The sequence below is a fragment of the Anolis carolinensis genome, chromosome 1 (assembly GCF_035594765.1).
Source record: "Anolis carolinensis isolate JA03-04 chromosome 1, rAnoCar3.1.pri, whole genome shotgun sequence".
Taxonomy (NCBI): Eukaryota; Metazoa; Chordata; class Lepidosauria; order Squamata; family Dactyloidae; genus Anolis; species Anolis carolinensis.
This window is the reverse complement of record NC_085841.1, coordinates 145,826,848-145,851,279: the sequence shown is the minus strand read 5'-3', so window position 1 is coordinate 145,851,279 and position 24,432 is coordinate 145,826,848. Positions and strand designations below refer to the sequence as shown.

The window sequence follows — 24,432 nt, the reverse complement described above, 5'->3', positions numbered from 1 at the left end:
TATGCCAACAGAAGGTTAGCCTGCTTTCTTTGCTCCTGCACTAATCCACATGCAGGCACCTCTTTGCAAATGACAGATCTAGATGCAGAGGCTGGAAAAACTAGCATCGTTTTTGGACTACCATACAGTATGGAGTAGTCTCAGATTTGTTAATTCCCAGAGTTCTGTAATGAATTTTTATGTTCAGTAACTAAGTTTCAGATATCGTGGTTTTCCAAAATTGTACTTTCAACTGGAGCAAAATGGTTCACATAGAGAATAAAATGTTCAGCCTATTAAAATAGTTATTTCTGTACTGCATTATTTGTTTAAAACATTTGCACTTTATAAATAAAGATCCTAGAAAATCAATCTCTGTACAATGTAGTGTTTCTTGGTGATTATTCCCTTACTGTCCCCCATCCCCCCAAACCAATCATTTTATGCAAAGGTACTCATTTACAGAGAAAAGGCAAAGGTTTGTATTCAGCCACTAGTCATCAGACATTTTTGGCATTAGGTCTAACTTAATCTGCCAAAACCTATTTCACATTACACAATTATAGTAGCACGATTCCACTTCCACTGCCATGGGGCTTTGCAGTTTAGGAAAGACCATTTAGACTTCTCATCTCATCCTTTAATGCCCTGCCAAACCCCAGTTTTCCATGGAATAGAACCTATGGAAGCAGAATCGTCTTTTCATTGTGTAGTGTTAACTGATTCTCAGACATATGAATTTTCTTTATAGTCAACTCTCCACATTCTCTGGGTTGGGGCATAGGAATACCATGGAAGTGAAAAACTGAAAAAATTAATTTCTGTTTTTTTCACTGGAACCTTTCTCTGGAAATGTATAGGTCTTCGGCATAACTTTAAGGACATCTGCTGGAATCTGGCTATAGAATCCCAATGGAAGACATGAGGTGATTGAAGGAGGATGACTATAGAGTCACGCTAGAAGAGCTAGAGATCCCTAAAGGGAACATTTGTAATCAAATTCATGAATAATCAAATCCACAATCAAAACCACAAATGTGGGACAACTGGATTTGAATTTAGAAGCAGTCTCTGTATATATCATTTCTCATAATGTTCAAATGTAACTTTATATATTCAGTCCACTAAATGTGGGCTAACATCTAAAGATGCTGGAGTTTCTCTCTGTGAGAGTCAATGAGGAAAATGCAAACCGCATCATCATTATTGAACTAGAACACCCATAATCTCTAGACCTTCTGCTTCAAGTACACATGATCTGCACAATGGAATTACATAGCCATTCCCAAGAGCTATGTTTTTCATTCTCTTATCCAACTTCATTGTGTAGATCATTTCTAGCCTAGGTCTGAATGTGCAGCTCAGGAATCCGAGTGTATTCACACATGTGACATGCCGTCTCTAAGTGCCTGGACATGCCGTCTTTAAATGTCACATGTGACATTTTGTTATTCACTTTTGTGTCTCCAAATTAGACTTTATTCTACACAAGGTAGCGCTTGAAGCCTGCAGAAACCATATTTCTTGTTTTACTCAGGTTGCATGAAAGGGGGCATAAATCCTCTGAGAACCCATTGCCAAAATGTTAACATTAGAATTTTGTGCTAGTTTTCCCAGTTATCAGGACTCACTTTTCCGTAGACAGTCTTAAGTCTACTGTGCCATTAATGTGCTTCCTTTTTTAAAAAAAGTAAAAGCAATATCACATAACCGAACCAGCTCAGATGCTGAGATTACTGGTGTGCATAGTTGCCCCATAAGTTATCTAAAGGCACAGTCACACTTTCTGTATTCTGCTCCTGCTGATAGGTCAGCCAAGAAGATTTCTTGAACTAGTCTGTCTGGTTGTCTGAGTATAAACTACCATACAGGAAATGGGTAGGAGGCACAGACACCCACTGCCAGCTTAATCGCGTGCTGAAATTGACGGACAAAGCAACCAGGGAGACAAAGCTAGGCATTATAAGACACAAATCAGTGTCAGGATGAACTTGTTCTAGTTTCTTACTATATTTCCCTAAGACATTCACAAACATCTATCAGTAGTGTGATCTGTAAAATTTGTAAGAAATACTAAATAGCATAGTATGTCATCATATGCACAATGCATATTAAAGCAAAGGAAGATTTTGTTCCAAAACAATGTCACAGCTAAATATTAACCCAGCTTTAGCAAAGCTGAATTCAGATACACTGGACAGTGTTAGCCATGCCATAGGCCATAACTGCACAGATATCATCAAATATGCCTATTTCCCCTCTTTCCTCTTGTTTTGTCAGCTAGTGTTTCAAGGTAGGGAAACGAATCTGGGGACAGCCTGAGAAATCACAATAATTTGATTTTCACAAATGAAGAACGGGTTCAGATTATGGTCTATGGCTAGTTAACAAACCACAATTTATTATCAGAGGTGGATTTTCATAACACAACAAAATAACACCATGACCTTGAGCAACATGCAAATATACTGTTGCTTCTTGGCTTTTCCACAATTGGCCTGTTTTTCGTTTTCACATCAGTTTCAAATGTCTGAATGTCTAATTGCTTTTTTCTTCTCCTCTAGAAATTGGTCCAATTTGCCTGTTTCAAACTGGAAGCATGCATACATGTTTCAAAATTATAGTATTTTAAGTATTGTTCTCACCTGATTCCTTAGGTATTCCATGCTGTACCTACTGCATCAAATTATCCTGTAAACTAATCGCTATTGGAGACTGACAAGTTGGCTGAGCTAGTCTCCGCTCGAATTCTTGAGCTTCATGAACGCCAGCCCTCCCTTTCACACGCTCCATTTGAATCAGTCTACTATGGCCTTCCCCATTCTGTGGTGGATGTCATTTCTTTTATGAAATCCTGTTTCCAGGATCTCTTCCTCCTGGTCCTCACTGTCTCCACAAACCTACCCTCTACACCTCCTGACTGCCTATGGCCTGTGAACACCTATTGTTGACATGTGTCATTATGCCATCATCTTCAGTAGACTGACATTTGCAGAAGGACTTTAAATCAGAGTTACAAGAGGAAAGTAAGAAATGAGTAGAAATGAAAGACCAATAAGAAGATGAATACATTTAACATCCTAAGAACTGTTAAGTAAGTATTAACTGTATGCAAGAAGCTACTGTGTTACCATTCTCAAAAAGTAAATAGTTGAAGGAGCAGCACTGTATAGCCCACTTTCCTTTGAATGAATCAGCACTAAAGGTCTAGGAGGACTTTTTAATATTGTTTTATTTTCAGATAAAATAAAAACCAAGAGCTTTACAAAAGGCGTTAAAATTAATGCTCTGGCAACAAATTCTCAGAAAGCCACTGTGCTTATCTGAAATCAGACCAAGTATTCTATGTCTTCATCTAGAGCCCTCATTTACTTTTTTCTCAGCCAAATTCTGATTTCAAAACTCATTTCCAAATATTGCCCCACTCCTCTCTCTGTCTGGTGAAAATAATAACCTGAACGGGATTTGCAGAGCTGTGGGCAAAAGAGTTTTTTTCCAAACTCAAGCAATATCCAGTGTTGGCACCCTTCACATGTCTCAAAAGCATATAGAAAAGGAAGACAGTCCAGAGCTCCAGTTCGCACCATGATTTGCCACTGTGCCTTCTTGTTGTAAATACAAAAATGCCTGGTTGTTGCCCAGTCTAGAGCAGAGCTTCTTAAACCTTTCCACTTGGGACCCCTTTCTGTCTGAAAAATGTTTACGTGACCACAGGTACAGTGTTCCCTCACTACTTCACGGTTCACTTTTCGTGGATTTGCTGTTTTGCGGTTTTTTAGTAAACTCTAAAAGACTGTTATAAATCATAAAAAATTACAATATACAGCCTAAAGAAGGGAAGAAGGAGAAACCAAAGGGAGAGAAAAGGAGCCCAAGCGGCAACGCAAGGAGAAGGAGGCAATTTATCAACACATGATTGGTTGATAAAGACTTAAAATATTGTATAACTACTAAAATAATGTATAAATATTAAAATAAATACAGCGCCCCTACTTTGTGGATTTTCACTTATTGTGGGTGGTCCTGGAACCTAACCCCAGTGATAAGTGAGGGAACACTGTATATTGGTATATAAAATAGGTATAAAAATCAAACATTTACTGATAACAAGTCAGCATTTGCAAGGCTTGCTAAATGGGCAAATTTTCCTTCCGATGGAGTACAGCTGATGCATCTTCTACAGAGTCCACTGCAAACACTTCAAAGCAGATTTGTGTAAATGTCTAAAATGTCACTAGGTGACATTAAAGAAAAAAATTCATTAGCATTGAGCTAAGGGGATTCCATTTGGTTTCAGGACCCACAGTTTAAGAAGCACTGCTCTAGAGAACAGAAGGAAGACACATCAACCTGCCACTATAAAGAGAATAGTGCTACAGTGTTCCCTCACTTATCGTGGGGGTTACGTTCCAGGACCACAATAAGTGAAATTCCGTGAAGTAGGGGCACTATATTTATTTCAATATTTACACATTATATTAGTATTTAGGTGGCCTTTCTCCCCTTTGCAAGCCTTCTTCCTGAGCTTCTTCCTCTCCGGCGCCTGCCAGTTTCCCTTTTGTGCATGTGCCTCCCTCTCATCGGCATCCAGAGTGGCCCGGCTGAATGCCGATGAGAGGGAGAGTGCATGAGCAAAAGGGAAACTGGCACCTTTTGCGAATGCGCACCTTTCAGGAAAAAACCGCAAAGCAGTGAGGGAGTGAAAAGCGAACTGCAAAGTACAGAGGGAACACTGTATATCGTTTTTGTGAAAGTTGCCATTCAACTGTTCAGTGCTTCTCTTCCCTGATTTGAACTTCACCCTGTTTAGGAGGTATGATGATGAGCATACCAAGAGACTCCACATACAAAGTGTGACAAAGCTGGTGCTGAAATAAGCTCCAGGGTGTCCATTGGCTTATGACTCATAAAAAGATTTCAGTGCCTAAGGTCCCAAATAAACTGGGGGCTGGCTAGATGACTTTCAGTGTGAACATCCTTAACAATTGCCTTCCAATTATCTTTTAATGAATTGTTTTATATCCTACCTTTTTCCTGAAAATGAGTCTTAAGGAGTCTCACAAATGGATTAGCTTTTGAATTAAAAACAACTTAAAAGCAGTGTCAATAAAGAAAACACAGAGGCCAACTGTTAGAAGTCCCTTTGGCAATAGCCATCACACAAAGTATTTTGCCTGGTGGTGCATAAAGAATTAGCTTAGTTTGTAAAGGAATCCCAGACCTATTGCCATGAAAACCTTGTGTCATATTCCCACCAGATGTGTCTTTGGGATGGTGGGGCAGAGAAAGGTGCCTTCTCTGAAGAGCAGAAAGTGTGGGAAAGATTGTATGTATGGAAGAATACAGTCTTTCAGGAAACTTTCTTTATTACTGAACCTCAGTCACACCTTCCAAAAGAATGGAACTAACAATGCCCATGACTGCTGGGATCATACCCAACATTTCAGTAGGCTGCTTAAAATAGAAATAGCATTGGATTGATAAATATTAGGAAATTATTGGTAGTTACTCTCAAGAAATATCTCTTTAGATCATGGGTCCCCAAACTAAGGCCTGGAGGCCAGATGTGATCTTCTAATGTCATTTACCCAGCCGCTGCCCTGGACTTTAGACTTAAGATTGTCCTCAGTCTGAAACGACTTGAAGGCACACAACAACAATCCTGATTAACTCGACTATCTAATCAGTCAAAAGCAAGCCCACACTTCCCATTGAAATACTGATAAGTTTATGTTGGTTGAAATTGTTCTTCATTTAAAATATTATATTGTTCTTTCACGTTTTTTGCACTACAAATAAGATCTGTACAATAGGAATTCATTTGTTTTTTCCCTAAACTATGGTCCAGCGCCGCCGCCGCCCCCCCCCCCCCCCCCCCCCGCAAAGGCTGAAGGACCTTGAACCAGCACTCAGCTTCAAAAGTTTGAAAACCTCTGCTTTAAATGAATGTCCCTTTACTTGTACCTACACACTTGGCTTTAAATTATGTTGTTTATATGAAAGAGGACAAAGCAACAGTGCGAGCTACTGGGTATATTTTCTCACGGAAAGTCCAAGAAAATACTTCCAGATATTGATAAGCCTGCTTAGGCGCATCAAAACTGTCATTTATCTTTCAAAGCAGAGCATGAGAAAATAAATATACAGCCTTTTTCTATGTCTGTTACTCTGAGGTTGGCCCACTTTTGCATGGAGCCAGCTTCCAAGGACATAGGATAGCAAGGCAAAATATTGCTGCATTGTCTGACAAACAAAAAGTAGCAGCCGTTATCTGCAGAACTAGAAAGAAGGCACTGTACACAGTTTGTAGCATTTTTTCGTATTATTCCCATAACTCTCCCACATGGTGCTTGTCTATTTTTGTCATGACCAATTCAGGGTTGTATTAAACTGCCAGAACTCCTTGGTGGTCTGCACTCCACACTGCACCTGTTCCAAAATTTAAAAAAACCAACAAGAAAAAAACAAATTTCCACACTCCCTAAAATGCCCAATAGGGGAAATGGGGACAGTGTCATCATCCCAAGCACCCGACCCTCTGAAAGGGATTGGGGCGGGGACATTTTGAAGAGAGAGAAAAGGTTTTTGAAAGATTTTGTAAAATTTTATCATGACCTCACAGGAAACTAAGGGGTCTCCAAGCATAGCAGAAATATTTTCCACACTCTTTAAGTGTTATTTGTGGATATTTAATCATTGTTTTGTAATTTAAAATGTTATTTTTGACCCCCAACACAAGGGGTTAACTTTATACCAAAAATGAGGCCAACATTGACATTGATCAAATCTCTAAGGCAGTGATTCTCAACCTGTGGGTCCCCAGATGTTTTGACAACTCATAAAAATCCTTACAGATGGTAAACTGGCTGGGATTTCTGGGACTTGTGGGCCAAAACACCTGGGGAATCACAGGTTGAAAATCACTGCTCTAATTAAAATTTACTACCAGCTACTGCACTTTATCACTGTCCCTTGCCCTATAGGTTTTAGTGGTTCATTGACACTGCTGTTCCTCCCCTATCTATCCTTACACCATCCAACAAGCCCTACTTAGTGTTCTACTTAGAGTACAAATTCTTACGCTCTGAATGTTTAGTAATCATTACTGTTCAGGTTTTAATTGCTATTTGATGTTGTTTTATGTTGTTTTACATAGTTATGGTGTTTAATTTTACTGATTTATATTTTAGTTTATGTTGTTTGGGCTTTTCCCCATGTGAGCTGCCCCAAGTCCCATCAAGGAGATGGAGGCAAGATACAAAAATAAAGCTGTTGTTGTTGTTGTTGTTGTTGTTGTTATTGTGAAGTTAATGCACAACTGGGGCGCTACAGCTAACTTGGCTTCAGAAGAGGTGTCATGAGCATACCATTTTTATTTTGGGTTGGGTTTTTTTTTTTACTTTAGGTATTCCATATTAGTCAACAGCACAGGCCACATAAAAATCCATAAGTGCTCTGAGGCAACACATTAATTCTCTCCTGGGTTTCTTGTCTGCAGTGATAAACCCACATCCATATTCTCAGCATGGTTTCTCAGCCACAAAGGAAATAAATGCATTTGTACCTGTATGTATCTAAAACACAGACCTAATGAGCTTTTATGCCAGTTTTATAGCACAGACCTATACATTACTTAGAAGTTAAATCCCAATAAAGCTTATGGCTACGCCTTGGGTCCAGGCTCTTAGAAGAATTCTGTCTCCCTTTTTGAGAACATTAGAGCTCTTATGGTCATCTGGAGAGGCCCTTCTCTCTGTCATATTACCTTCCCAAGCTTCTTTGATGGGAACATGAGAGAGGCTTTTCAGTGACTGCTCTCAGACTTTCGATCTCCCTCTCTAGAGAGACCAGGATGGGCCATCTTTGTTCGCCTTTGATTAGCACATCAGAACATTTTTGTGCCATCAGGCTTTTCCAGAATTGGGTTTCTAATGCTGTGCAATTCTGTTTTTCTGGTCTGTATATAATCTTTTAATGCATTTTAATATTTTTAATGTTTAATGTTTCAACATTATAAGTGGCTTAATCATTTCTAAACCTTACATGTGTAATAATAATAATAATAATAATAATAATAATAATAATAATAATAATAATAATAATACTTTATTTGTAAACTTTACATATATAGTATTATTTTTTCACAGTTTTGATTTGTATTGTTTTAAATATGTTGTTAGCTTTCTTATTGAGATAAAGGTAGGATATAAATGAAAAAATAATTGTAATAATAATTGCTCCCAAGTAGATGGAATTGCTGTCTAGCTGTCGTTTTTCTCCCAAGAATCCTGGGAATTACAGTCTGATGAGTATGCTAAGAGCTCTGTTAGATATTCTTAGTCTCAACCTAATCAGAATTACAGCTAAGAGGTAGTTCCCAGGGGTGAAATAATTATTTATTCACTCCATATTTATGTAATTAATGTGTAGTTTGCTTTTTATGGAGAACTCTCACAAGGTTATTTGCAAGAAATAGTGGTGTCTGTTAGATCAGTTGAGTTTTACAGAAACAATAAACCTTTGGGCACCTATGGTGAAAGAAAACAACATATATTGTTTGTGACAAATTTCTAACAGACTGATAAACAACATATGCTGGGGAAAATGAATGTATGAACACATTTTGCTGCAAGCAATATGGCACACTTTTGAGTAAAATCAGTTCCAGTCTCAAAGTCAGACACTTTATTTGAAAACAGCTGTTATAAAGAATGATCAGCATATAAATTAGCACAGTTTTCTTAAAGATAATGCATTACTACATATTTGCTCTAATTTATGTATGTCCCATTTAAATGTCATCAAAGCTTAGGACACTCCAAAGCAGAAGACTTGTTTAAAGGACAGCAACCATAATAACAAAACTCCAAGATTTACCATTTGCCCTTCATACCCATAGATACAACCATCCGCAGCATTATTTATTTATTTATTTATTTATTCACGATATTTCTATCCCGCCCCTCTCTACCCAGAAGGGGACTCAAAGCAGCTTTACATAATGGCAACTATTTGATACCTTAACAAACAATACAGAAGTAAAATAGACATTTAAAATAGAATAATAAAATACAATTAAAACAGTTAAAACATTTAAAAACCATACAATCATAACTGATCACATGAAAATATTTTTAATCCCCCAAACAAACCTTGATTTTGCCATTTTATATAAAGGATACCATTTTACTATGGCATTATACAAAATAGGACTTGAGCATCCATGAATGTTGGTATCCATGGAGTGTCCTTGAACCAAACTTCAGTGGATACCATTGTATTTATTTATTTACTGGCTCAGTTTGTATCCCACCTTTCATGTATGAAGCTATAGGTGGTTTACATGCATCTCTCTATTCTTTATTTCATCCTTTCAATTAGTAAGTAAGACAGGTTTAGGCTGTCCCAGTGACAATGTACCAGCGAATTTAATGGATTTATATATTACCTTTCTTCCAAACATTGGAAATGAGGCAGCTCATAAGATAAAATGAGCAAATACAATTAAAACATAGATCAAGTTCAGATATTAAAGTGCAATGACGTCCTTTTCTCAGTAGCTGGTCAGAATGCCTTAACAAAAAGGTCTTTCATTGCCAATAGAAACAATACAGGGAATGGACCAGCCTTACTTCAGTGTTTCAGGCCTTGAGAGCCATCATCGAAAGCTTCTTCAAATCTCTTGACCAAACACATTGATGTGGGTGATGGGACTGAAATGGGCCTCCCCTAAAAATCTGAAATCCAGGGAAGAATTCTGTGGGAGAACGCAATCCCACAGATCTAACTTACGTAGGGCTTTTATCAATCTTAACCAGCTAATCGTGCTAACAAGCAGTGAAGCTATTTTTAACAAGGCAGCTGTAGGCTCTGTGTAACATACCGCAGTCGGCTTGCTAGCCCTAAAGCATTTTGAATCAGCCCAAAGTCCTACATAGGATGTATTACAATAGTCCATGAATAAGATTGAGAGATGTGGGTTCTATAGTGCCCAGGCATATTAAGTAAGAATGGCACAATCAAGAAAAAACACACAGCAGGATCACACATACATATGAAAGGTATCAGTGGAATAAAACAAAGTCCTACCCAAAAGAATCCTAAAGTCATATCTGTATACATGTCTGCCTCCCAGAAGAACTCTTCATCACGCAGCCAGATCCCTTCCATTGCCCTGACAATCCAGCATCTAGATTGAGCCAAACAACCTCTCCAGATAGCTATCAGAGTAATGTCAGATTGCCACTCCCCTTGAACCACTTGCACCACCACTGTTTTACTCTTCCACTATTCAGGGCAGCATTGCACAAGTGCCTTCACCAAAGATCATTTTCAAGATTCCCATCTCTGCATGGTTTTTATTGGTCTGACCAGTAACAACATATTTGGTCTGGTGCTTGATAACAATGTCTGTGAAATCAATAAACCCTTGATTATTCCCAGGTCACTGCTTCCAGTCATTAATTTGGTGCAAGTAGAACCAGAATGTCCATGAAGCTCCAGAGGGACCCTGGTGTTTCTGCGGTGAGTACATCTGGATATGTCCCAATCTAGTGTCCACAACTGAAACAGACCTGTTGCTGTGTCACCAGCTAGATGCAACCCACCTGCAGAGCCTTGCTGGTGATGTTGCCTCTGGTGGTCACATGGCTGGGTGCCCTGTTAGGACCTCATCAGAAGCAGTGACACCAACAAGGCTCTATAAACAAAACAGTGGCAACCCCATCTGGACACCCAAGAATCCCAGGAAACCCTTCTCTGCTATATCTAGGCCAGTTCTGGAGCACAATACCACACATCAGGCCTGTAGCCGGGGGGGGGGGGGGTAGGGGTCCCCGAATTTCCCCCCGAAATTTTTCAGGTTAAAGAAAAACCTGGTTTACTCATGAATTTTAACTGGTTAACCAAATCCCCATGCTAAGTCTATGAGATGCAAAAAAATTAAGTCCCTCCAGGCACTATCTCAAGCAGATATTGACAGGTCTGTAGCCAGGGAGAGGGCGGGGGGGGGGGGGGGTTAGGGATTCACACACCCCCCCAAAAATTTCAACCCCCCCCCCCATTTTTCTGGCTTTGGCCCTGCCTCACATTATTTAGGTTAGTATAGATGCAGCCTTTGCCTCCGCTATCACTTCATAGAGTCTTAAAATAGAGTCCAATTTCTTAAAGTAGAGTCTGATAAACATATAGTCCACATTTCACTAATCCTATCACATTTACTTCCTCACTCCAGTAGCATCATTTGGATCAGTCTTGGCTCTGAACTCATTCACAAAGTTCCTGACATGCCGTCAGTCATTCTGATTTTCCAATCTCTCTCTAGTTAGCCAGGTAGTTTAAATATGGCATCCTATGCTGCGTGCACATTTCATCATCTTCTACTGCAGTGATGGGAATCATCATGTTGGACTGTAAAACCCAACATTCCTCACAATGTGTTGTTCTGGCTAGGGCTGCTTGAAAGTACAGTTCAACAACACTAGGAAATGATATGATTCCCATATTTGACCTATCAGACAATGCCTGTGACATCAATGACAAGAATGGGATATCCCTCAGCTTCATCTGCCTAAATCCCAGTGTAGTGATACCCATGTAAGCCCAGAACCCACATCAATTGTCTTTCTTATCTGTGCCCAGGGGGAAATGGTCTCCAAGAATTTGCTAGATTCACCAGGTGATTCTATAATATGCTTCCCCTAGAACAGTGGTTCTCAACCTGTGGGTCCCCAGGTGTTTTGGGCTACAACTCCCAGAAATCCCAGCCAGTTTACCAGCTGTTAAGATTTTTGGGACTTGAAGACCAAAACATCTGGGGACCCACAGGTTGAGAACCACTGCCCTAGAAGTTGTAGTTAACTTTCAGGAGATATAAATCTAAGACTCTCCAGTTCCTCCAATGCAACTCTGTAGTATGCTAGTACCAGAAATAAGCAAATTTAATAGTGTTCCATAATATCTGTGGTTACAAATAACTGTGGTCCGGGTGGGAACATAGTCCCCATATACAAGGAAATCTTTTCTAGATATCTCTTAGTATTATAACATTATTAATGATTATTTCTATTATTTGCCAGTTATATTGTGTGACTGTGTGATAAGCTTATCAGACCATACAGGAACTACATTGGAAGACAAAGATTAATCATTTAGATGACTGTACTACATAAAGGGAAGTTTGTAATCAGTCTAACTCATGACCTTATCCTACCTGATTGGCACATTCTAATCTTCCTTGTTTATGAATATAAGATGACAACATCATAGGCAAAGCCCTGCCAGATTTCCTGAGATGTCTACAGTCTCCAGATTTGCTGACCATGACTCAACTGCCTGGATTATCACAGATACCACCATGATCACAGCTACCTTTTCTTAGAAAAAACAACCATTGCTTTAAACATAAACCCCAAAGAGACCATGCTCACATTTAAGTTACGAGTCCAAACGTTTCGGATCCATCCTGGATCTTTCATCAGAGGAATCTGGAAGCAAAGAGAAATAATAATTAACACCATGATTCATTCATCGTTACAATAGGTATTGCACGCATCTGTCAACAACCTCTCCCAGTCTCCCAGCTCCATTACACATGATCACCACACACCTGTTATCCAACAATTCCTGAAAATGTTTGCTTCTCTTAAAAAGTTTGAGACTTCTGCTCCACTTGTAGACATCCCCCATCCAGTAGCTGTTATGTCTGAAAATACTGAGTTGGTGTGGGACCATTTCATTTACTGCCAGCACTCTCCCTAAGGCAGTGGTTCTCAACCTGTGGATCCCCAGATGTTTTGGCTTTCAACTCCCATAAATCCTAACAGCTGTTAAACTGGCTGGGACTTCTGGGACTTGTAGGCCAAAACACCTAGGGACACACAGGTTGAGAACCACTGCCCTAAGGCTTCCAAGATGTCCCTGCAGATAATGTCCTTGAATTATCAAGGGTCCCCCGGTGTTTCCTTGATAGTAGAAGCATGATTGGTATTATTGATTCATTGACATGTGATGTGCTCGCCTTCACATTCCAATAAATGTTATTGACCATCAGTGACCATCCGTGATTGGGACTATATCCAAGAATCTTAGAACCAGTGAAGATAACATCAGGATCAGATACATATCCAGTGGTATGCCCCAAATGGTATCACTCTTAGAAATTGTGCCATGGCAATCTTATCTGTAGAGACATCATTCAGATGCTTTGATAAAACATTCAGATAGTGGTAGTAATGATGTACTAGATGAATGCTTCTGAAACTGTAAAAACGGAAACTCTAACTAGATCAGACCAAAGCATGCCCTCCAACCTTCCACAGGTGAAAAAGTAACATCAGAATGCAGTCAAGAAAACAAAAGTTACTAATGAGGAAGAATAGATAAGGTAAGAGAGACTACAACCATTTGCTTTTGCCTGAGTCTACTGAGGCTGGATCTACACTGCCATATAATGCAAACAGAGCTGCATTATATGGTCAGTGTAGACCCAGGGCTGGATACAGATGCCCCAACTCCTCCTTGTGCTCAGTTTCAAACAGAGGCCAGCCAGATGCAAGGTAGGTGCAACAACTGATTCCCACATCTGATTCCCAGCTTCCATTTAATTATCCCAGCTAATATATGCATACATCTCAGCTTCTTTGCCCATTTTAACAGTGCTCAGCAATGTGCAAAATAGTTTTTAGCAGTGATTTTAGATTACCATCTAACACAGCCTCAGCAAACCAAAATTTAAAACCAAAAGACAGAGCTAAGGGGCAATTGAGCTAAGGAGATTCAGCTCTTTTGATAAGCAAAGAGATGACACATACACCATACAGACATACATTCAGAGCATGGGCTTGCCAAACAGCTTTTCATCATGTCAGGGAAGCATAGTAAGTAGTAATAAAGATCATGCCATCATCAGCAACCACACATATTTCTGTAGACACTTAAATTGCAATGTCATAAATATTTTTTTAAAGTCTGAGACACCCTTCTTTCTGGAGCCAAGTTAAATAGAATGAGGAACTCCCACATTTATTGCATTGCTTGTTTAAGATTTTACAGGAAATTTTATGCAAACAATCCTTAACTGCCTTCACCATAAAGTAGTGGTTTTAAAATGGCAGAAAATCCATTGTGCAAAACTGCGAACACTGATTCCAGTACAATAAACATTTAGCGCCATTGCTACTAACTTGTAGAAAATGAAATGTCAGCAGGTTGCGCAAATACTTTGGGAAAGATCCAAGCAAATCTCCAGCTCTGATCATTTGAACAGTCAACAATAACGTTTGTGCCTAAGACTCTCCCATTAAAATGAATATGAGTTAAACATACTGGTACATTTTTTTTGCTATATAAGGTAGATTACCTAATTCAAACAACAAGTGTGAGATAGACAGACCCATGGTGACCTTAAAGGAAACTTAACATAGGGGTTTCTTGGCAAGATTTTTTCAGAAGAGGTTTGCCATTACCTTCTTCTGAAACTGAGAGAGTGTAAGTAGCCTAAGGTAACTAGTGGGTTTCATGGCAAAGCAAGGATTCAAACTATCTCCAGACTTGTAGAGCTAGCATGGTGTAGTGGTTTGAGTGTGGGGACTTCATCACATGAAATCTCCACCCCACCACGGTTTCTAAAGACTTCTGAAACAGTTCCCTAATGAAGGCCATCAAACAACCCAGACAGACCTCTGTCTGTCGTCTGTGATGCTTCGTCAGAGAACTATTTCAGAAGCGTTTAAAAATGTGTGGGGTGTAGAGGTGAGAAGAGACAGGGAGAAATTGTCTTCTGAGTTCATGATTCACGTGTAAATGGAGAAAGCGGGTGGAAACACATGGGATGGGATCTGCAAGATTTGCCTGTGTTGAATAGCTTCAGTGATGTCGAGTAATGGGCATTCCTATGGGCGATCTCCTACTAAGGATTGACATTTCTCTCCCAAAATCCTGTTTCATGAGCCTAGCATGGTACAGTAGAGTCTCACTTATCCAACATTCGCTTATCCAACATTCTGGATTATCCAACGCAGTCTGCGTTTTAGTAGTCAATGTTTTTGTAGTCAATGTTTTCAATACATTGTGATGCTTTGGTACTAAATTCGTAAATACAGTAATTACTACGTAGCATTACTGCGTATTGAACTACTTTTTCTGTCAAATTTGTTGTTAAACATGATGTTTTGGTGCTTAATTTGTAAAATCATAACCTAATTTGACATTTAATAGGCTTTTCCTTAATCCCTCCTTATTATCCAACATATTCATTTCTCCAACGTTCTGCCGGCCCGTTTATGTTGGATAAGTGAGACTCTACTGTAATTTCTTTTAAAGAAATGAAACACTAGGAATACCGTAATTTCATGATATTACCACTTTGTTTATCCTGTCATTTCTACTTCATAGTAACCTTGGCTTTGAAATTGCACTACTGCTAGCTTTATTACGGACTTCCACGAATGAGAGTAATGAGATTGGGAAAAGAGGAGCCCAGAGAAGGAGTGTCTGCCTTTAGAGCGATGCCTTGTATCTCCTCTGTGTGTGGCTGTGCTAGAGGCAAGAGGAGGTGATCCTGTGTAATGGGGGTAAGTACATTCTTAGTCTTCTTTAAAGACAAAATTCTACACAAAGAAGATGATTCTACATGCAAAGAAGACGATTTCTCCTGCTTTCCCCCATTTTCCCCAGCTCCATTTGATAGTCTTTGTACTGGGACTTCAGAAATCCACTGGATGGCCTTGTGTGAGTCATACATTCTCAGCGCCAGAAAGCCCCATAATAGGTTTGCATACAGGTCTCCATGAGTCAGAAATGAGTTGAATTCACACCATAACAACCACAAAGGAGATGGAAGAATAGCAAGTCACAACTTTTGTTGTCATACTAATAATGAAATGCACATGCCTTCACTTTGATGTTTTATACAAAACATATACAAAGCAGATGTAAAACAAAGGAAATTGCTGTTTCAAAAATGCCCCTCCTATACACAAATCTGTGTATAGTGCTGGTCTCATGAACAGCTTTGTTGACATAAGTGAGAAACTTGCCTTTCAGAAACCAGAGGGAAGGAGAACAATTTACCTGGATGCAAATGTGCTTGTGCATATGTACATACTCACACACAGACTGCAAATGGTTGAAGATGCGATGTTGACAATGTCATAGCACCATTTGTATCAGAATCTCTAAGAATATGTTCCATGCTTCATGAGTGCTTGCTCAGTATTAGTGATTCTATGTTTTTCTGCTGCAACAAACACAGCTACCCCCTTTCAGACAAAAATATCAAAATTAAGCATTTATAAGTGACATTGATTTTAATGGATGCTTTCTCATGTAAAACAAAGCACACAGATGACCATTGTAGTCCATTTCTAGAAATAACATACCATGATGTGAGAGCTCTTTTTTTGTTGTTGTAAGGTCTCCTGAAAGAGTCCTAAGCTACATCCTCCACTGTCTTGTTTGTTGATTTTCTTGGGTAGGAGAGTGTGTCCTGTGAGGTTTTGAACTAATGAAATTATTTGTTTTCATTTACATTTTAGCAAGTCTTCAGGTGCATCTGCAGTGTAGAATTAATGCAGTTTGACACCACCTTAAGTGTCATGGCTCAGTGCTATGGTATCATGGAAGTGGTAGTTTTACAAGGTATTAGCTTTCTCTGCCAGAGAGTGCTGGAACTCCACCAAACTACAAATGTCAGGATTCCATAGCATTAAGCCATGGGACTTAAAGTGGGGTCAACCTGCATTAATTCTACACCCATGATTCCACAATATATAAAATGCATAAGAAATCTGCAACAGTATGCCACACTTCCTTCCTCCCCTCTCCTCCCCAGTCTCCCATGCAATTCAGTTTGTCAAACAAAAGACTGTTTAAAAGAAGCATTCAAGCAAACTCAAGAAGAAAATGGAAATAAGATTAATATTATGGTACTATTTTTCAGACACTAATAAAACAACAAAACAGAAGATGCAGGAGAACAGTTAAGAAGTGCTTAATATCACATTAAATATCATTAAAAGGTAAAGGAAAGAAGGCAGGCTGCCTGTGCCTCATGTTTGTGGGAAAGTCATGAGAGCACCAGAAAAACTGTTGAGATGCCATTTAAATGAGATGACACATAACTGTAACCTTAGATGCACAATGATGAAGTACTAAATTTCTCAACCAATGTTCATGCACATTTATGTTCCCAATGCACATTGGGACATGTACATTTGGATTGGCACCCCATGTGCCACTCCACTACAGGCATGTTGAACCAAATAAAGGCATTCCACACTGGACAAAAGAGCAATTTTGATATGGGTTCTAGCTAAACAAGTTGAGAGATAGCCAATTCATTGACATTTACCAAATTTTAAAAAAGATCTAAGTGGAACTGCAGGGACACTAGCTGTCATCCTGTTCAATACTTCCAAAACTGTAAAATGGAGTTACAATGCCATACATTTTGGAATTCATGCTTATGATTGTAGATTTAAAAACTACTTCTTTTGTCAGGCAAAACTCAAAACAAAGGGCTCCTGGAGCATTGTAGATCAGTCTGCCGAGCTTTGACTCTCCTGGTTGCAAAGTGCTGCCCATCCCAATCAGGAGCGTGTTTCAGTCATCTTTTCCCAGTCCCCCAAACTATAGCATCCCATAACAATGAGGCAGGTTTTTGGGGGGAAGTGTTCTACCGTCTGTTTTTATTTGAAAAATATTAAGTACACAGAAATTAGAGAACTAATTAGAGAACTATTTATTACTGTGTTGCTTGCAATGTTGTGGAATCCGTACATTATAGGTTTAGTTCTTTGTGGTTTCTTCAACAAAGGTTGACTGTAGTGGGTCCTGTTCTGTAAAGATTACCCAATGAACAAAACCAAATGTTCTAATCATTAGCTGGCCAAACATGAACAGTGAAAAGACCTTGCCAGGAACCTCTACAATATAAGCTTCTGTACAAAAGAATGAGCATTAATGTAAGAAACATTAAGATGATAATACCTAGGTCTAGCAATTGAATAGAAGGCCCCAGTAAAATCCAGTCTGGTGCATTCCTTTCTTTACTAGTGTGGGGTCTTACGCTGTAAGCATCAGACTGTGACTCACTGTTTTACCTTTTCCAACAAAACACACCACTACAGAGGATGTAGAAAATCAAAATGGTAGCTGACTATAGGAAGTAATACTGGAAACATTTCTCTGCAAACAGCGGGCATTTAGTATCCCTGTTTGACACATGATATATCCATATTGATTAACCTTCCAGTTTGTTCGGTTCTACTTTGGGTGCATCTATGCTGTAGAACAGGCATGGGCAAACTTCTTTGACCTGGGGCCGCATTGTGGGCCTGGCCGGGAGGGCTGGGCCAGGAAGGAGTGGGGCTGGGCACACACTGGATGGGGACGGCCCAGGAAAGGATGTGGCCAGGTGGAGGCAGAGCAAGACCCAGGCCATCCTCAGGTTGTTCTCCCAGCATAAAGACGGGGCTGCTTGTCCCATGCTGGGAGGAAGGTGGGACACGTGGTGACTGCCCCGATCCTCCTTTCCATCCTCCTCTCCCAATTCTCAGGCAGTGCTGATGGCATTATGCTGGGAGGAGGGCAAGACAGACGACAGCTCTGGAGGGCTCTCAGCTGCCGCGTGCCTTCTTCAAGCCATCCTCCCAGCATAAGGATGGGATCACTCGCACTGTCCTTATGTTGGGAAGAGGGTGAGACACATGGTGGCTGAGAGCACTCCAGAGGGCTCTCAGCTGCTACATGCCTTCCTCTCCCATTTTTTGGCATAAGGACGCAGCATGCCACCATGTCCTTATGCCAAGAGAACAGGAACAATGAGGGGGGGGGGGCTGAGGTAAGCACACAGGGGGCAGCATCTGGCCCCCGGCCCTTAGTTTGCCCATACCTGATGCAGAAGTAATGCAGTCTGATGCCACTTTCACTACCATGGCTCAATTCTATGGAATCCTGGGAAGATACATAAACTTCTGCTTACTCTGCCAAATAGTGCTGGTGCCTCAACAATTTACAATTCCTAGGATTCCATAACACTGAGCCATGGCAGTGAAAGTGGCATCAGACTGTATTCTGCAGTGTTGATGCACCCTTCCTCTCTACAGCTGTTCACATCCCTTTACACCTAATCTGTTTCTACTTCTTCCCTGAATGAACCCTTCCTCACAGAGCAGCCACCCAGACTGCTCAGAGTGGGGGAAGGTATCCAAAAGGGTCCCTCTGAAGTTGGCCAAAAAAGCTTCACCCTGGTCCCTAAGCCGTCCATTATAGTTCAAATACACTTCTGAAGCTCTGAAACAGGAACTGCGACCGGGAACAACACAGTCTGTTTAAGAAAGTCAACAAGAGCAGTGCATGTCACAATAAGTTAGGTAATCATACGGCCCCTAGAAACAAGGCAGTGACGAAGGTTCTGTGAAAACAACACTGTACTCTCGGTCGCAAAACAACTTTCTTCACAGTGTTGTGATATAACAAGCCCGTGACAAACTGGGCAGCCTGCCGAGGGTTTGAGGGCATAGTTGAATGCAAGTTGACACTCTTTTACAATGTACAGCTATAAATAACACTCCAGAAGACTCTCTCCCCCCCCCCTTTCTTTCTCTCTCTCTCTCTCTCTCTCTCTCTCCCCCCTCCCTCTCCCCCCCACCCCCACAGAGCCACCAGCCACATGTGAACCCAGAACATCAACAGACACAGTATTTACTACATCACATGTAGAAAGTGAATCATATAATAACTCACGTTCATGAAAGGAATTTCTGCATAAATAGATTGATATGAAATTGATTGAGACATCTGAGGACAGAAGAAAGTCAACAAGCGTACCTAGGATCAATATGAAATATTTATTTTCATGTAGTAACCACCCAAAACTATTCCAAGCAATCAAAAAGTCTGAGTTAATCTAGAAAAAAGCAGAGAGGAGAGAGCAAACCAGAAACTTAAACAAAAAAAGAAAAAGAATACTCCCCAGGTGGCACAGCAGATTGAACTGCTGAGCTGCTGAACTTGCTAACCAAAAAGTCAGTGGTTCAAATCCGGGGAGCGGAGTGAGCTCCCGCTGTTAGCTCCAACTTCTGCCAACCTAGCAGTTCGAAAACTTGCAGATGTGAGTAGATCAATAGGTACCGCTTTGGCGGGAAGGTAATGGCGCTCCATGCAGTCATGCCGGTCACGTGATCTTGGAGGTGTCTACAGACAACTCCGGCTCTTTGGCTTAGAAATGGAGATGAGCACCAGCCTCAAGAGTGAGACACAACAAGTTTTAATGTCAGGGGAAAACCTTTCCCTTTTATGCGAGGATGCTATATTTCCAGGCAACACTTTACTTCCAGTTTTCATGGCACCATTGCTATTGGGAACAAAACAGCTTTCAAACTGAAGCGCAGCTTGACTTTGGGTGCATATATACCATACTGTATAATTAATGCAGTTTGGAATCTGGGAATTTTTAGTTTGGTGAGGCACCATCACTCTTTAGCAGAGAAAGCTAGATACCTTGTAAAACTGCAACTCTCTCGATTTCATAGCATTGGGCCTTGGCAGTTAAAGTGGATCAAACTGCATTCATTCTACACTGTAAATGCAACCCATGTTTGTTTTTAACCTCCGGTAACAAATTTTCTGTGAAAAAAAGAATACACAGGAACATTCCCATTTTGTTAACAGAGGTATAGATAGACTTCACCAAGTTGTACCGATAGCCTACAATGTTCTGTCTTCATGTGAGTTCAGACAGCTAGGTAATAGCCACAGGACATGATTCGTTGGGTTACCACCATTAGTATAGTCATGTGGTTTAGGAAGCAATCTGTGCGTGAAAACAACAAAAGGAACTCCTATTTGAGACAGAGATGAAAAGAAGTTTCACATGAGGCTTTTGTCACACTAGCAGATAAAAGGAGGCACTTGACAGCTGTTCTGTCTTTTTTCCTGAAAGGATTTCCCAAAGTTAGAAAAAATGATGGAAAAGGGGATTTAAAAAACAAAGGAGAACAACACTCTGTCAAGCCCCATAAAATGCAGTGATTGAGACCAGAAAATGCTATGATTAGAAGCTATTAAAAAGCTGAGTTTTTGAGCAATGCAAAACAGCATTAGGGGATGTAAGATTGCCTGTTGCTGAACATCTAAAGCAGGAATAGCGCCATTTTGTTGTCTGCTGGAGTAAAGGAGTACATTCACCTACATTTATGTCTAAATAGATGTATATATCCAGTGATCTTATTCAAAGGGAAAGGAATCTGAGGGTGTATCTATTTCCACAATTGAATGAATGCAGTTTGACATGACTTTAATTGCTGGGACTCAGTGCTAGGAAGTTCTAGGACTTATAGTTTGTTCTTTGAGAGTAACTATGATGTCAATGGCCTGGAATGTTAATATGGCAAATGAGATGAAAATCTGAGGAGAGTCTAGAAAAATATACTATCAGCAACTGTCTTGTGCTTGTCAAATAGTAGGACTTCATTGCACAGCACTCTTTACAGTATTGATTTCTGATGCAACTGGATTTCTGATGCAACTATACTGTTTGTGGATGATGTAGTAGTCATATCGTGATGTGGAGCTATTGAATAATGACTTCTTTTGTTACAACGTATCCAAAGCATCATATTACGAGGAAATGGTGGATTATCCAAATCATATAAACATAATAATTGCAGCCAATGAACTAGCTCCTGCCAGTTTATTAACATATAATAATAATAATAAATTTATATACCGCTCCATCTCCTTGAGAGGACTCAGGGCAGTTTCCAACATGAACATAAAAAACATTCAATTGTCAAAAAAACACCATACAACAAAGTTAAACATAGTAAACATAATAAACAACATCATAAGACAGAACCAAAACAATTCTATTAAAAGCAGACATAACATTACAAATCCAAATCAATATACCCCATCAAGGATTCAAATACCAGTAATCTTCCTAACATTCTTTGGTCAAATTGTATTGCCAGGTTTTGCCAACTATATAGTCTCACAGAGATTTGTATGCCGTTGAATAGCCTCTCCTTGTATTGATTGTGTAGGACAATGAATATGTCAATATTAAGTGATCAAGTGATCAGAAATCATTTATATGAGAAACCTCTATCTTATGGCTTATCTGAGGGGCCCCTGGTGGCACAGCGCGTTAAAGCGCTGAGCTGCTGAACTTGCGGACCAAAAGGTGCCAGGTTCAAATCCCAGGAGCAGAATGAGCACCCGCTGTTAGCCCCAGCTCCTGCCAACCTAGCAGTTCGAAAACATGCAAATGTGAGTAGATCAATAGGTACCACTCTGGCGGGAAGTTAATGGCGCTCTATGCAGTCATGCCATCCACATGACCTTGGAGGTGTCTATGGACAATGCTGGCTCTTCGGCTTAGAAATGGAGATGAGCACCAACCCCCAGAGTCGGTCACAACTGGACTTATCGTCAGGGGAAAACCTTTACCTTTAACCTTTATGGCTTATCTACACTGACAAAAAAAATTGCATTTCCCATTACTAGGCTGTTTTATTATGTAGAACAGTGTGGCCCAACCCACGGGCAGCAGGGCACATGCAGCCCGCCAATTCGTTTTTTTTGGCCCTTGCCCTTCTTACTGGAAAAATATTTTAATTATGTAATTCAATATTAATTATGTAATTGGTTTTCTTTCTGGAATGTCTCTGACTCTCACATTCCCATACTAAAGTTTGATTGGTCCTTGGGTAACTAAAGGTTGGACCACACTGATGTAGAGCATTGTTTGTCACCTCCGTTGGGATTCAGGCAGGCATCTTTGATTGTCACAAACTAGGCATGGAGTGTATAGACACCTACTAGAACTCCAGGGCAGCTCAGAGATCTCTGATCTGGACCAGCCCTGAAAGAACTGGCCAATGTAGACAAGCCTGGAGAACTATGAAGTAAATTCAATTCTTTGGAACACGATGGAATCAGGTTAGGCACAAAGTAATTGGAAGATTAATAATGAGCCAGTCTAAGATGAAGGCTAGAGTAACGTTCTGTGTGTTCCACAGTGCTGCTCAACAAAGAGCCATGTTACCAGTCTGAAGATCATATTTGACAATGATTTACTTATTCTTACCCCATTATTTGTGAACTTTGTTGGCAGTTAAGTAGATCTTAAACTTTTATGTAAACCAAAAAAGAAATAAAAACCCCACCAAGCTGCCATGTTTCAGTATTCAGTTTAAAAGGAAGGAAGGACAAATGTATTGAAGCCGAGTTGGAATTCTACATACTGGTACTTTTCAGACAATCAATAATTGGACAAACTTTATGAAACCATGACAACTACAATAGATCTCCATCTCATTTGATAACATGCTATACAGTCCAGATGTGTTGTTGCTTTGCTTTAAATTGGGCACGTGTTTAGTTCTATCGAAGGTCTAATTACATTTTAACTTTTGCATGATGTGTACTTTTAGCTGTTTATCTGTTTTGACATCTGTAAGCCACCTTGATCCCCAGGGCTGGGAAAATTGGAATAATAATGATCACAATATAGTATATTTAGGTTGTTGTTTTTTATTTTTTTAAAGCTGAATACATTGGATTTTAACAGTCGTATGAGTACCAAATAATCAGAACTCTAGAATGCAAGCCATTTTGTTTCTCAGTATGGTAAGAAACAAATAAACAACCCAAGGTAGTTAGTTTCTGGAACTTCTCTTTAATCATATGTAGAAATTCAAATTATATAAGTAGAACAGTGGACCAAGGGGTAGGGTAATTTGAAGCAACCAAATTACAAAAGAAATTAAGTCTGTTGTCAAAAGGTGAGTGTCTCCATTACCCACCCACTCACCCCCCCCCCCAATAATGTAATTTCTTCAGAGCATCATCTCTAAGCAATCACTAAAAAGCGGACTAATTTGCAAAATGCTAGAGGTAAAAAAGGATCCACCTCTTGAATCTGGTTTCTTTGATTTATCATTTCATCGGGCACTACTTTTAAATGCAGACTTAATCACCTCCTCTCGTTTTGTACTCAGTGTACTGTCTGCACAGATCTCCGTATCAGATTCCGTGCATGTACAAACTATACACTTCTGGCAAAAGATCAGGTACCTCCTTCAGGGGTTTATGCGGAAAATGTGGTTTACGTGTACCAGGAACAACGCCCACAAATGTTATTTTTAGACTACAGATCCCAGAATCCCCCAGTCTACAAAGTTATGCTTAGGCTTAGATAAAGAATTGTTTTTTCCACTTGCTAATTGACTTCATTGCCATAACATCTGAGATTTCCTTCTATACAATACCAGGACTAAACCTGTTCCTACACATTTTGCAGATGTAAAAAAATTCATAATCCGTTTTAAGACTGGTCAAACAAGTCAAGCAGTTTGGGATCTGCTCCCATGTTCACAGCATTCAGAAAACAGGTTTGAATCATGAAAACATATGCACGAGATCTCGAAGTTCGATGGCACCAAGGAA

At 39.9% G+C, this 24,432-nt stretch overlaps 1 protein-coding gene and 1 long non-coding RNA gene across 7 annotated transcripts in view; one reads left to right on the top strand and one right to left on the bottom strand.

Annotated features, from left to right (window-relative positions):
- Positions 1–2,883, bottom strand: part of lpin1 (lipin 1) — a 72,915-nt gene extending 70,032 nt beyond the window's left edge. For both annotated transcript variants that reach the window (XM_062983758.1, XM_062983761.1), the window contains exon 1: positions 2,625–2,883. In XM_062983758.1, the coding sequence (XP_062839828.1) occupies positions 2,625–2,645 (21 nt within the window). In that variant the 5' untranslated portion in view covers positions 2,646–2,883. The remainder of the gene's footprint in view (positions 1–2,624) is intronic.
- Positions 2,884–2,945: 62 nt separating this feature from the next.
- LOC134299858 (uncharacterized) overlaps positions 2,946–24,432 on the top strand; it is a 99,850-nt gene continuing 78,363 nt past the window's right edge. For 3 of the 5 annotated variants that reach the window (XR_010007099.1, XR_010007102.1, XR_010007104.1), the window contains exons 1-4: positions 2,946–3,073; positions 10,423–10,503; positions 13,299–13,363; positions 15,373–15,551. This is a non-coding gene — a long non-coding RNA (uncharacterized LOC134299858). Of the gene's footprint in view, positions 3,074–10,422; positions 10,504–13,298; positions 13,364–15,372; positions 15,552–16,918; positions 17,074–24,432 lie in introns of those variants that run through there. The other 2 variants (XR_010007097.1, XR_010007096.1) reach the window with 2 other exon arrangements.